The 13,706-nt window shown below is 42.3% G+C and overlaps 1 protein-coding gene across 9 annotated transcripts in view; it reads right to left on the minus strand.

Moving 5' to 3' along the window:
* Positions 1-284: 284 nt before the first annotated feature.
* Positions 285-13,706, minus strand: part of LOC121195074 (formin-binding protein 1) — a 52,388-nt gene continuing 38,966 nt past the window's right edge. For 4 of the 9 annotated variants that reach the window (XM_041058277.1, XM_041058274.1, XM_041058278.1 and 1 more), the window contains exons 11-16: positions 9,873-9,887; positions 7,204-7,313; positions 6,976-7,108; positions 6,454-6,575; positions 6,157-6,329; positions 4,965-5,158 (exon numbers count right to left, since the gene is read on the minus strand). In XM_041058277.1, the coding sequence (XP_040914211.1) occupies positions 4,980-5,158; positions 6,157-6,329; positions 6,454-6,575; positions 6,976-7,108; positions 7,204-7,313; positions 9,873-9,887 (732 nt within the window). In that variant the 3' untranslated portion in view covers positions 4,965-4,979. Of the gene's footprint in view, positions 3,185-4,964; positions 5,159-6,156; positions 6,330-6,453; positions 6,576-6,975; positions 7,109-7,203; positions 7,314-9,872; positions 9,888-13,706 lie in introns of those variants that run through there. The other 5 variants (XM_041058279.1, XM_041058275.1, XM_041058276.1 and 2 more) reach the window with 4 other exon arrangements.

Consider the following 13,706-nt stretch of genomic DNA (forward strand, 5'->3'; position numbering starts at 1 on the left):
GTTAAACTGATTATAGAAATGATTTAAGTTGCAGCCTTAGTTACAACACAGAGATAAGGAGGAATGGCATGTGTTTGTGTCAAGCACAATCTTGATTTAATTAAATAAATCATAAAGCTTTACCATCAGCTCCGTCTGTAAACATCTATAGTGTGTTTTCATAAACCCAGAATTTATTGCGGATAATTAAAGTTGCCGCTGGCGATGACGGACACTGTGGGATTCTGGCTCTCGTCTGTGCCCGATTCCCATGAGGAGAACGAAAAAGACGTGACATAACATTATTTACTTTCCAGGCATATTTAATTGGCACAGTAAACACAATACAAAGTATTCAGTGCTCCAAAACACAAGCATGGGCTACCAAATGGAACACAAACGAAAAAAGTGCAAAACACACCGTTTGGTAGACCTTACAAAGGAAAAGAAGTCTTACTTTGCAAAGCAGATAAAGTAATGGTAAGACTCTCAATAGTTAAAATAGATGTTTTCCTTTTTTAAACTTTATTTATATATTCATATATATTCTCTCTAATTCCATCTCGCCATTTCCACTGTACAGGCAGGTTATTCTGGGGCATCGACTAAAACCTTTGTGGTGGTCTCATCGCAGAGCGCTGGCAGGCAGGTGGCTGCTGCAAAGCCACTGCTGCCACTGAAGTGGTGGTCTTTGCCTCGTCAGATTGATCTTGTGATTTATCACACAGAAACAGTAAAACAAACATAAGGGCTCGTTTGGTAACGTGACTTATTGAGATGGGTGGCGAAAAGCGAACGTGGCACTTTTCAGCTTGCTTCAGCAGGGATTTGATCATTCCTTCCATCAGGAGTCCAAAGGGTCATTGTGTCCATTACTCATCCATTTAAGAAGTGTTCATTATATTCTGCATCAGATGAATATTCAGCAATGGCTTCATCCAAAACACAAACAATGTAATTATTACTTATATTTGCAGTTAAGGGATTTTAGTCCCGTTCAGGCAGAAAAAAAAAAAAAAAAAAAAGCTACAACAAATTTTCCAGCTCAAAAATAAAAACAGAAAAGCAAAAATCTCAACTTAAGATCATCAAATATAAAACAGAAATGTTAAAATCACATACGTTATGTGCCGAAGAGCAAGAGGGGGAGTGGTATCAGTGGACATAATTCCTCTCATCTGACAGTTTCATGATTAGAAAATCTATGAAATTTGCCCCCAAACTTTTGCTAATCACATCTTAATCCTTTCGCCATAGCACAGCTAATATCAGCGTCATTCTTTTTCCCAGTGATTGAACACAAACCTGGTTAAGGCCCGAAACAGGTGATTCGGTCACACTTCGCTCACAAATTCACAGGAAAATGATGAATCACAGTATATTTTCATATACAGTAGAAAGTAAGTGGACCGTCGTAAAAACATCAGGTGTAAATCATATATCTTCATAGGTTTTATTTTTTTGGGTGGACTGCTGCTTGGGCCAAGTGGAAACAGTTCCACAAGGTGATTAACTGTAAACTAACAACAACTTGCGTTAGACACTCTGATCAAAACATACAACACTAACATCTTTACATACATACTGTACTGTGAACTTACAGTAAAACAAATGCACGAGACATCCATCCTACCTATGCATAAGATCGTTCAGAAAACAACATTTCGGGTCCCTGTTGTCCTTTTCTGACAGTTTTGAGACTGAACTGGGGAACACTGGGAGGAGGTGATCGCCCACTCACTCTGTTAAAAACATGGAAACATGCTTTCTGAACCAACAACTGAAAAGAGATATTAAAAAGACAAAAAAAAAACAAAAAAAAAACAAAAGAAAAGAAAAGAAAAGAGCCACAGGCACCGAACCCAAACAGTAGCATTCAGGTTAATTCAAACAGTACGACCAGGCAATGAGGGTTAACTGAACAGAAAGACTGGTGGCCGGAGGCAGGGGGGCATAAGCTGACCAAACACCCCCCACCACCTCTTCTGGGCTGCCAGCAGAGGGGCGAGGAGAGGAAGACAGGGCAAGCATGCAGCACACCACAACGCTGAGAGGCCCCTGCCCCCAAGCTGTTGCAAAAAAAGGAAAGGGGGGGGAGTGTCAAAGCAGCCAAGGGACAGCCTGAGCCGCCTGAGAAGGGAAGGGCCGTGGAAGTGTGGGGGGGAGGGGGGTGGTCAGAGAGAGGAACAGGCACCAGTGCAGGAACTGGTGGAGGAGAGTGATGGCGAATGATTCATCATCCATCTCTTTTGCCTCCAGGTGGTCCTGGGTGTGTAGGAGTGACAGTGGTGCGGAGAAAATGAGACATTGCGACACACAAAACCTTCAAAAATAAGGCGTACATACAAGCATTCAGATCCATGAAACAAACCAGAGACACGTGACACAGAAATGAATGATTAGCACCTGCACTTCTTCTGTTTCCAGTTGGGTGAAACCTGCGAATATGGAGCTGATTTTAGTGAGGAGGGGGGGGGCGGGGTAGATGAGTCCAGGATGATTCTCTGTGGAGTCAATGAGTGAGTGAGTGACTCACTCACACACACACACACACACACACACACACACACACACACACAAACCGCTGGATGAAGGGGGGAACATGGCTTCCTCCAGCTGGTCTTTTGTCCGTAGGATCCTGCTGGTCTCCGTCCTGTCTCTGACCACACCCTCTTCCATGTGTGTGTGTGTGTGTGTGTGTGTGCACCGGGGGAAAAGGTAAGGAAAAACAGAAGTGGCAGAGCCGAGGGGGGCGGGGCGGGGGGGCGTTCAGAGCGAGGAAGCCAACAGCCACGTTCATGGCCGCGCGGTGGTGCAAGCGGAGTTAGTTACATTAAGAAGCAAAGCTTTGCCGAAAACAACAAAAAGCAAATTGTATACTGTGGTTGTGACTGCTGAATGGGTGTTAAGAATGGAAAAGGTTATGAGCGCTAAAATTTAGATGAATTTCTCTTATCTTTGCTTCACTTTGCAGAGCTCTGCAGAGGAAGCACAACACTGCTGATAAGTTTTTTTTTGTTGTTGTTTTTATACGGTAACGGTTTGGAAATTGAGATGTGTTATTATCGGCCGGCTCTCTCTTTTAGATTCAGGTCATCTTTCACTTTTTCTCTCTCTGACTCAGTGAGAGCGTGTGAGGAACGTGGTGGTTTCTCCGAGGCTGCTTGCCCTGCCATTCCTCAGCCAGCCTCTCACTTTTAGGAATCTGCAATTCAAAAAGGAAATACAAACAAACAAACAAAAAAAAATGACAAAAAGAAAAGTTAGATAGCTTTAAAGGAAAATCGAGTAACAGACAGCAACCCAAATATTCAGACACGGAGAGGAGGAAGAAAGAAGTCATTGCATATATGAAACACCTCCATTAACCCAAACATGTATCTGATTAACTAAGAACCTTTTTAGCTTATTCCACTACGGTTTTTCATTTGGCTTGAATGCATGTTAGAATGCAGCCGCTTGACTTTGTCACAACATGCTGAAATCATGTCACGACAAGGACCAAAACCCCACAAATACTGCAGCATGCACCACATTTCAAATGCTCTTCAGTAAGAGAGAAAAAAAAAAATGACAGGAGGCGTTAAATGTGTATTTACAGCACGGATGTGAAACGACATCCTGCCCTCCTGAACCCCATGCTGTGCCAGTGACAAGCCATCGAAGCTGATTATAAAGTCTGAGGGAAGTTAAACAAAGGCTGATGAAAGAGATGATTTCTGTCTCAGTACAGCAGTGAGGTGAAGTGACACAGAGGCCATACACACCATGCTTTGACAGTGAAGGCACCGTCCACACAGGTGCTGCTCAGAGACCCCATGCAAGAAAACCACAAAGCTTTTCAGTCATGACCAGCTCCGCGTCTCAGCCCAGTCTCACCATATAGCTTAGTACAGATAATTCTCAGTCCTTTATTCCTTTTACCACTGGCCTGGAAAAAAGGACCAGAACAGCCCAACGCTATCATTATCAAAAGGTGGATTAGAAAAGGAAAAACAAACATCTTAAGGGGACTACTGGTTCCTAATTTAATTATTCATTTTATAAAATTACCCCTAACCAGGGGAGATTAATTACTTTCACAACTTTTTCATGTTGTAACAGCACTATGATCAATCTACAGCATGCAACACTGGAGGGGGGAAGATTTTTTTTTTCTTTTTTTTCCTGTTTAGCCTAAAAAAATATCTTTCAAATATGTCTTCATATTTTACAGCAGATTTAAATTACATTTGCATGATTGCACATGGAGCATGCGTTCTCTTACAGTACTACAACCAACCGACCAAAACGCAAATAAACTGGGTGACGATTCAACTTTCACTGGACGTTCAGTGTCACTTCAGACGGTGCACAAACAGTCACTCGGCTAAGTTTAGTGATTTACTAACACACTGGCTCAGACTGTGGATCTGACTCTTGATTAAAAGCATATTAATTTAAGTGGAATACGGTAATCTGACATTTTATACTTTGACAGAGAATTAAAAAAAAAAAAAAAAAATCCTGTGTACTGTGTTTAAAATGTACATGTGATCATTGTCAGTGAGCGATTTGTCCCATCATGCCAAGCTTTGATTCGGGGTGTCATATTTGATTTGCATGACCATTAGGTGGCACTGCAGTGAATAAGAGGTGAGGAACTACAAGCTTCTTCTCACACACGTCTCTTTTACACAACATCCTCCGGGCTCAGCTGGCACTCAGTGTCATTACCCAATGTTTTGTTCCGTGCTCATGAACAATGGAAAGTGACACACACACTCACACACTATCTGCAACGACTGTCCCCAACTATCAAGAGGCACAATGGACAAATCTGATTGGTCCTCCCCTCTGGGACAGAGAACAAGTGTGTGTGTGTGTGTGTGTGCGTGTAGGGAGGATATTTTCTTATCTGAGCTACCAGTTACAATCTTTAATCTCTATGACTTGCCCCATTCATTTAACATGTGAATGGAAACTTACTGATTTACAACAAGAAGAACACACTTGCTGAGTTAAATGTATGTCATAGCACCTTTGGCATTTGTTTCCAAAAAGACCTCGACGTAGGATGTGGGGACGTATCCCTCCTCGTCCTCGTTCCTGCGCACTCGTGTCCACCCGTCTCCTTTGTCTTCCTCTATGACGTACAACAGCTCGCCCTCAGCTACGGAGATAGTACCCTCGTTCTGGCCTGCAAAATTGGGAGGGAAAAAGGAGAAATAAGAGAAAAGGCAGTAAATTTCTACTCTCTGCACTTGGAGGAACTGGCCTCATGCAGATTAGAGCGTAATTTGTAAATCAGATTTCGTGGATACAAAGAGGAAGCAAAAGCAGCTGGCGTGCGATGGGGAAATGCAATCTTTAACGGACCATTACGCTACAAAACTGCATTAGCCTACAGAGTAAGTACGCTAACCTGTGCACAAACCACGGTAGTTTGGATATGAGTGAAGCAGAACATCAACCTGCTAAACAGTCCTGCAAGTCCAACTCTCAAATAAGGAAATTACAACTTGTCATCAGTTGGATTAGCAGAATAGTTGGTGGGTCTGTTTTATGTTGTGCTGGGGTTGGATTTAGGGGCTGGGGAGCAGTTTTGGGGTGGGTGGGACAGATATCTTGTCCTTTTGTCTTTGTCTGTGCTTCTTTTTCCCTTTAATCCTGATTCTGTAACGACTCAGAGGTTTTAATAATGTACACCAAGGGACAGAGCCACTAAAGATCGTGGTCTATCTGATGAAATTTTTATGTCCTCATATTCTAATATAGAGGAAGGATTTTCCTGTTGTTGTTGTTTTTTTTTTTCAAATAAAGTTCCCTGCATTTATCAACATCAGCATTTGTGACTCTTGGCCTCTAAATTTGGACCCAGTGCTATATTCAACATCTCCTGAGAATTCAAGTTTGGAAATAGTGTTCCAGAGAAATGACTATACTTCTATCCACTCTCCCCCTCCACACATTTCCTCAGAAAGGTCACACCCCTGCTCCTCCACCCTGCATCCACACACAGGTCAGGTCCCTGTTCAACCTGTTTCCAGAAATAACAGGATGTTCCCTGCAGCACCCGACCAATAGAAGACACGCGTGTTGCACCCAACCAACCAGAAAGCTTCATGCTTTGAAACATCAGCAGATAGTTCTAATGGGTTTATGTGTTTTCATTTAAACATTTTTCAATGCAGTTACCTTCAAAGGGGTACAAGGCTTTGCAGGTGCCGATGGTGGGCAAGGTCTCCTCATCGTCAAACTCATCGTCAAACTCCGGCACGGTGGAGGTGGGGATGGGGTGGGTGTTGACTTTGACCTGAGTCTCTGAATTCTGCTCCTCTGTGTAGCTGCCATCCGGGCTGCTCAAGGGCCAACACACACACAGTAAATATACTGTGAAAACATTCATAGTTTTCTTTCGAAAAAATAAAATGTGCAACAACTCTGGGGTCTGGCACCGATGTGGGTTTGGGTGTTTGTCAGAGTATACCATACCTCTCTCTGTCCTGCGCACAGTTGTTGCTCACTGTTGTGTTGTTCTGGGTCTCATAGAGTCCACTTCTCCGGTGTGTGTCACTCTTGGATGGCATCCTCTCCTCCACCTCTGCTAACCAGCCCTGAAACACACGCAGTGATTGAGTGTGTGTTGGCTGCGGCCGATCTTTTTTTCATACGTGACCCCATGATGATGTGAAATTTGAAAATCTGTTTATCTGTGAATCATACAGCCTTTATAATTTGGCAAGAACCTTCACAGGGTTATTTACAGGGTTAAACCGGGCCATTGTTCTGGGACTCCTCTCTCCTTATGAAAAGGTGGAACATGCAGCCGGCCCCTCCAGCTGCATCACATCTTCTCCTAATATGGACAAGTGGCAGTATTCTTTGGAACTACCCCAGCTGGAGACGTGTGTTTGAACTCCTCATTATTTACTGTCTCACATAAACCAAACAAAATAACTTTGCCAACACAAACATTTACACAGAAACGAGAGCTGAGACTGGCACCGAACTAACCTCAAATTTCTGCACTTCAGACTGGAGCTTCTCAATGGTCTGGCCTATTTCTAATAGCCGGGGGTCTACGCTGGCAGGGTCGCCCATCTGAGGGTTCTTCACGTAAACGTCTTTCATCTTTGTTAGAGCGTCCCTGTGAGAGCAAATTACTACAGTCAGTACTTTTCAGTCTTTGTTGAATATTAATAGAGGTAAACATGAATATCGCTTGTCATGTGATAAAGATACCTCTGGTCCATCTCTTTTTGAATGTCTTTATTCAGTTCATCTATCTTGCCCTGCAGCTTCTTCCTCCTCTGCTCCGGTGGCAGGTGGCTGAAGTCCTCTGGTCCAGAACCCTGGGAGAAGAAAAAGGGAGGAAGAGAGAGAGAAAGGAGAGCCAAAAGTGGAGAAAGAGATGCAAAGAAACCATAAGATAGAGAAAATTAACTTTTAAAATCCGTTATTTTTTGTGTTGCTGTTTAAACAGGGATCTCATCTAGTTAAGGTGCAGTATCCCCCTTTGCTGTAAACCCTGTGAACCAAGGCTCAGGGATAAATGGATAACAGCTCCACAAATGGAACTCCTGCTATGTTATAACCACATAATTTAACCTGATAGTGGAGATACTGCAGCCGCTCTCTAACACACACTCACTGAGAGCTGGGATGCTTGTCTGTGTATAGACTTGAGGCCTTTCACCTATTCAGTCACCACACTTAATCTAGTGCACGCTGTGAAAGCAGTGGAAATGTAATCATGTATTAGCAACATCTTATTACTGCTCATATAGTGTTTCAGTGTGAGCTGGCTAATGCGTCTGAATCTGTCTGACAGGGCTGTGTGTTCTTATAATGGAGGTTGTGTGAGTGAGAGGTTTTTTTGGCTGATTAATGGATATTTCCCGATGAGAAGGTTTCCACGCTGTAACGCTGAACTGATGAGTCACGTTGCTTGGCAGTTTCTCAGGCTCTCTGCAGATATACTGTAGCCGTATTCTGAGGCTTGCTATATTATAGTGATAAATAGCTGGCTAACTAGCTATGTTGGTTTTGAAGACTGGATTATTACTTGGACAATTCTGCTAAGAACAAACTAAAGCTAACTAATTAGCTGGAAGCCAATTGGCTCTAACTTTCCAGTAGATTTCCCTGCCTCAGATAAAGGAAGCATCTACAACTGTTTCCCATGTAGCTGATGACAGTCCCAAATAAGCCTGAAATTTGAGGGGACGGGGACCGGTGACAAAACTTGACTGTTATTAAACTTAATATTATGACAGAAAAGCTTTTAAGTAAAAATATCTATATTGACATAAACATGAACTCATACAACCCTGTTATTATTAGAATAACACACATTTTTTTGTAATTTGCTGGATCATCCCAAAACATTTCTCTGTTTATCCATATAAGTATATTTATTCACTTCATCAATGTGGAACCCCTTGGGACTCCAGTCTTTATCGTTTTATTTTTGAGTGGGAAAAATAAAAAAGTAGAAAATGCTGCGTGGACTGAATAGATCAAGGCCTGCAGTTGGATCTCATTGAGATGGGTCACAGCGGCACCACAGGTTAAAACTGCTGGAGCTACAGAACTTGAGGTCAGGATTCACCGCACACGAGCCAGGTCAAACACAGCAGCTATGTTAACACGGTAACCTTACCCTTTCTCCCTGTATCAGCACGCAACACTTACCGGGCATGCAACATAACAAACATCTGTCAATCATCATGCAGGCACATGCTCCTTCCTCAATCACAAGTTACAGCACAGACGTCATGTATTAGTCTTTACATTCTCTATTTACCCAAGACAAATGAAAACACTATTATCTAAAATGTAATTCAGCACTATGTGATCAAAACTAAAACTATGGGCAGGCATTAAGTAATCTGGAGTAGGATGAATTTAGGATACGAATTTACAAATGTATTGTTCTGTATGGAATCACGCATAGCTTTAAGGTATTAAACCCAAACACATTAAATATGAGAAGACTGAAATTACAAAAGTCATCTTAGTTCAACATTTTGGGAAATAAGACCTTTTTGTACATATGTAACATATTAGTGAGCTTTGGAGGTGATGGTCGGTGGATATTATTACCTTCAGACAGAGCCAGTTTCAACCTGTTTCCACTATTTATGCTAAGATAAGATAACTGTGTGCTGGGTATAGCTTCATATTTACTGAGAGAGTGGTAGAAATCTTCTCATCTAAGTTTCAGCAATAAAACAAAGGAGCGTATTTCTCAAAATGTCAAACGATTTATTACTTAAAAAAGTGTCTTGGTCTGAAAATATGAAATGGTAGTCTGTGGAGGCCTGGCAACGGACATCTGGAGGTCTGGCAATGGACCTTTCTCTTGCAACACAATTCACTTTCTCAGAACAGCATTCTACTGGGTGAGTGAATTTTGGCATGCAGTGTGAGGACATGAGTGAGCAACTTCTACGTAAGATCAGATTAGTGTTTGTTACAAGGACATACAATTTGTTGAGACAACGGGGACTACCAGACAGGCTACGAGACGCACAGATAAAACAGAGAGTAAAAACTGATCACCTCAATGAGATTCCGGACGTGGGAATTGAGTGTGATCTGCACCACAGAGACCACACAGAAACAGTTCGGGAGAGACATGACGGAAACACAACCACAACATAAAAAAAACAAACAACACAAACACAACAACAAAATAACATGTAAAATGAGACAACGACATGAGTCTGGGGTCCATCGGCGTGTCACAGCAAAAATTAAATTATTAACTCAAATCCAAAAAAATAAAAAGAGAGCACAACAAAACATAACGGCGTACAGAACGTTATTAACAATGTGTTACTGGGAGGACGTGACATGCGTGCTATGGTCATGCCGCTACGGTCGTGCGGTTATACGGTCATGCTTACCAGCTTGAGAGAAAGCTTCATGGGGGAGAGGAGATAGAAAATGGCGGGGAGCAGGAGAGAGAAAGAGACAACAGACAAAAGTCAACATCAGGAGAATATTACGGCCGTTTGTTTCATTTTCCTTTAAATAAAAATTGTTTGCATGTATTCTATGAAAACGCTTCGCTTTGCCAAACTTCACCATTTAAATAAAAGAGGGTATAGCTCTTAAAAGGCTGAGGGATTTGGATTTAAATGTGCTAAATGTGTCATAAAAAAGGCTGCTCCAGCAACAATTTCAGCCACAGAGCTCCCACTCTTTTCTAATGTGATGAAGTTTAACATTTCTACTGAGATGGATTAATGAAAAATGAGAAATAAGTTGGCAGAAAGGGACCAACCTACTGCACAAGCATGGAGTAAAGAATGAAAACAATTAGGGGAAGACAGATGAAAATAAACGTAGAGGAAGAAGTAGAGGGACAGCGACTGCGACAGGGACGGATGTTCCCTTTACTTCTTTATCCTGCAATGCTGCCATTACAATGACACGCCAGTGACAGCAGGGGGCGCCAAAAGCATGTACCACATTAGCAGATCCATACGTTGACATGGAGGCAGATGCTGAGCACAGACAAGCTGGAGAGTGGCTTTCAAAACCGCGCTATCAAAGCTCATTTGTTCAGAATAAAAATCTACATATCACGGTCTGTAATAAACTTCAAATGAAAGCAGCTGAATGAAGGTAGAAAACAAGTAGGAGCAATCATGAACCAAAAGGCAAACAGAGCAAAAAAGAACAAAAAGTGTAATAAAAGTGTTTATTTGGACCGTTTGCTGAGCGATTCTTGAGAGGACGTGGTTATGTTTAGAATACAAAAAACAGAATAGAGAACAGGTTCACAACCGTCGGCTGGTATAGCTGGAGCAGATGACTTGTAATCCTGTTAGGGGCTCACAGGCTGGTGCACGGAGGAGCTGCACTCACTTCAGCCCACTAATCGAGTCATCCACCTGGAATGGCCTGTTCACGGCCCTAATGATGACGTCTTGTGATCCTCGCCTCCCTACTACGATATCATTCTCACATTTTCTAAGCGGCTTCCTGATAACTGCGAGAAGTTAGGATCCAGTTTGGAATGAACAATGTTTCTGTTTCTAGAGGCTCAGATCAATGAAGCGATATGTATAAACCAGGGTGGGATAGTTTTAGCCTGTATTTTATATTTGATTTGAACATTTAAGATAGGAAAGGATGTTAAAACACTTTTAAGTTAGCACTGATTTCGTTAGCAATCATTTTCCATCCATCTGCATTTCCTTCCCTTGTCAATGTGGTACTGACTTCTATTATGTTATTGTTTCTGATGCACCCATTCCTATTTATATATTTACACATCCTAAACATGTTTGTCGACTGTTTCACATGTTAACTGAAGACGACAGGAACTTCACTGCTCTGAGCATGCACGTGGTAAATGATGCAATCACTTGAAAGCTGCAGCTCGCTGTATAAGTGGAACTAAGACACAGGATGTGCATATGTTGACTCTTCAGTGAAATCGTGCACGTGACTCTTAGAAGTTCCATAAATATAATCTGCCTGAGCTCTTTCCAACCACCCAGACAGACACAGATATACAGGTATATTAACAGGTATATTATGGTACTTACACACAGATAACACTGCTGCTGTATGGCACACCAGCACAAAGAAAGCCCTGGAGGGGTGAATTCTGGGTACCGAAGGCTGAACCCACATCCAAAGTGTGACCAACACCTCGCCTATTGTTACATCTACCTGACAGTGAGATTAAATTGGCGAGGAGGGATGATTTCTGGGTGGGATAAATAGCATCCTCACACCCATATGTCCCCCACATCCACAGGTGCTTGTGACACTTTGTGAATTGACCCCTTGTAGATGCTCAGTGGGGAAGCCCTGAAACAGCTGCGGGGACACAGCGAGCAACAAGAAACGTCAAGCTGATACATGTGATGGGGGATGAAGTCGTCATCTTCTCCGACCATTCGTCCCGATTCTACACGTGTCTCCGCCATGTGATCAATAATGAGCCAGACGCAGACACTAGCCTCCTTTGTGAGGAAAACTTCCCTCATAAATTGTGGCAAACAATCTCTCTCATAGAGACTGAATCTGTCACACAATAAATTATTATTAAAGAGGCTACTGCCTGAGTTGTACATGGCTTTTACTAATCACACACATTCAATATTCATACTTTCTTCCAACAACACTTGCAGAAACACACACACACACACACGCACGCGCCGCTGGTACTCACTGACGCCCCTCACACACACTTACAACATATTGCCTGGCTTCGAAAGCGTATGTGGGTTGGCCCAGAGTCCTCTTCATAAGCTCTTTGTGACAAATGAGCGAGCGCGGGGATTGCTGCTGTGGTGGTCGTCAGAGAGAATACAGCTTTGTCAATGAGAACAGCACTGACGTCTCAAAAGCTCTTATACTGTATGTTACCTTAATTTGACTCCCAAAACACATACACTTTCTCTCTTTCCTCCCGAATGGCACACATACACGCACACATACACAGTGACGGGGGATGGATTACACAGCTAATATGCAGCACGCGAAGGCTCTCCTGCAGAGGTAGACATCCTTCCACGGTGCAGAGAGACAGGACACCCCACCTCCACTGGCAAAACTACTCTAATCCCTAATGTGATACAGTGTTGTCCTTGCAGAAGGTGGGAGAGGGAATACCTTTGTATTTCCTTTATTGCCCTGCAGCTGTAACCACAGAATATCATTCAAAGTAGGTATTATATCTTGCGTAGTTAAGTTCAGGACTTTTTAAGAACCTCCTAATGCCACATAGAGCAATTAAATACCTATTTTGTAATCACAGCATCAAAGTATGATGGAAAACCAGAAGGTCTGAAACTGATATTGCCAAGAAATATTCATTATTAGATCTTTTTTTTCAGTACTTCCCAGCAGTATATGAGTCCCTTTAAGTTCTTGCTAAAATCACCTCTTGTCCCTTATGAGTCAAAAACTGTCTGTGCCAGTGAGGCAGGGGGGTTGGTGTCCCTAAAGGACCTCTTGTCATTTTACTGGATTAACCATGCACCTTCTGTTGCCTTTTATTTGCCTGTAAAATGTGGTGGACATGAACAGAAAGCAATTACACTGTAAAATGTTCTCTAAATCAAACAACATCTATATACATGAAAAACATAAACAGATAACTGTCATGAGACATGCAAAGGAGTACGAATTAATTAAATGTATTGTTATGAGATATGGAAAGGAGTACTAACTAATTTAGATGAAGTCTTTGACCAAAGAGCTTTCTGCTCTGATGCAGTTTCTAACCTCTCATGGCCTCGAAAACATTATTCAACTTTATACTTGTGCAATGAAATGTTACAGCAAGGTCAAGCGTCAATCTTTTTAATCTATGTATGGTGGGAAACAATGCATCAGATTTAACTTTGAACACTTTTTTTTTTAATCGCTCTTCTCAAGAGTTGTTGCAGCACTTCCGCTTTGAGAAACAAGCTCTTCCTGCAAAATCTGTGTGACGCTAGAAAAAAAATACACGCTTCCCTTTTTTCTGCTGACCTTCAATCATTTCCTCTACGATATGCTTACACACTGCGCTGCAGCACCATATTGTTCTTTGGCCTTTTCAGACGTCATGTTAGCACCAATTCATACCAATGTTTTACTTTGCAACCGCTGCCCTTTCAAAATATGAACGTAAACAAAAACTATATTGGTGGTGCCCGGAAGGAACACGTGAGTGACCGCCCATTCCTGAGGTCAGGGAGAGCTGGAGGGTGAAGTGCATAACGGGAAGGCAT

Source organism: Toxotes jaculatrix, chromosome 16 (assembly GCF_017976425.1).
Source record: "Toxotes jaculatrix isolate fToxJac2 chromosome 16, fToxJac2.pri, whole genome shotgun sequence".
Taxonomy (NCBI): domain Eukaryota; kingdom Metazoa; phylum Chordata; class Actinopteri; family Toxotidae; genus Toxotes; species Toxotes jaculatrix.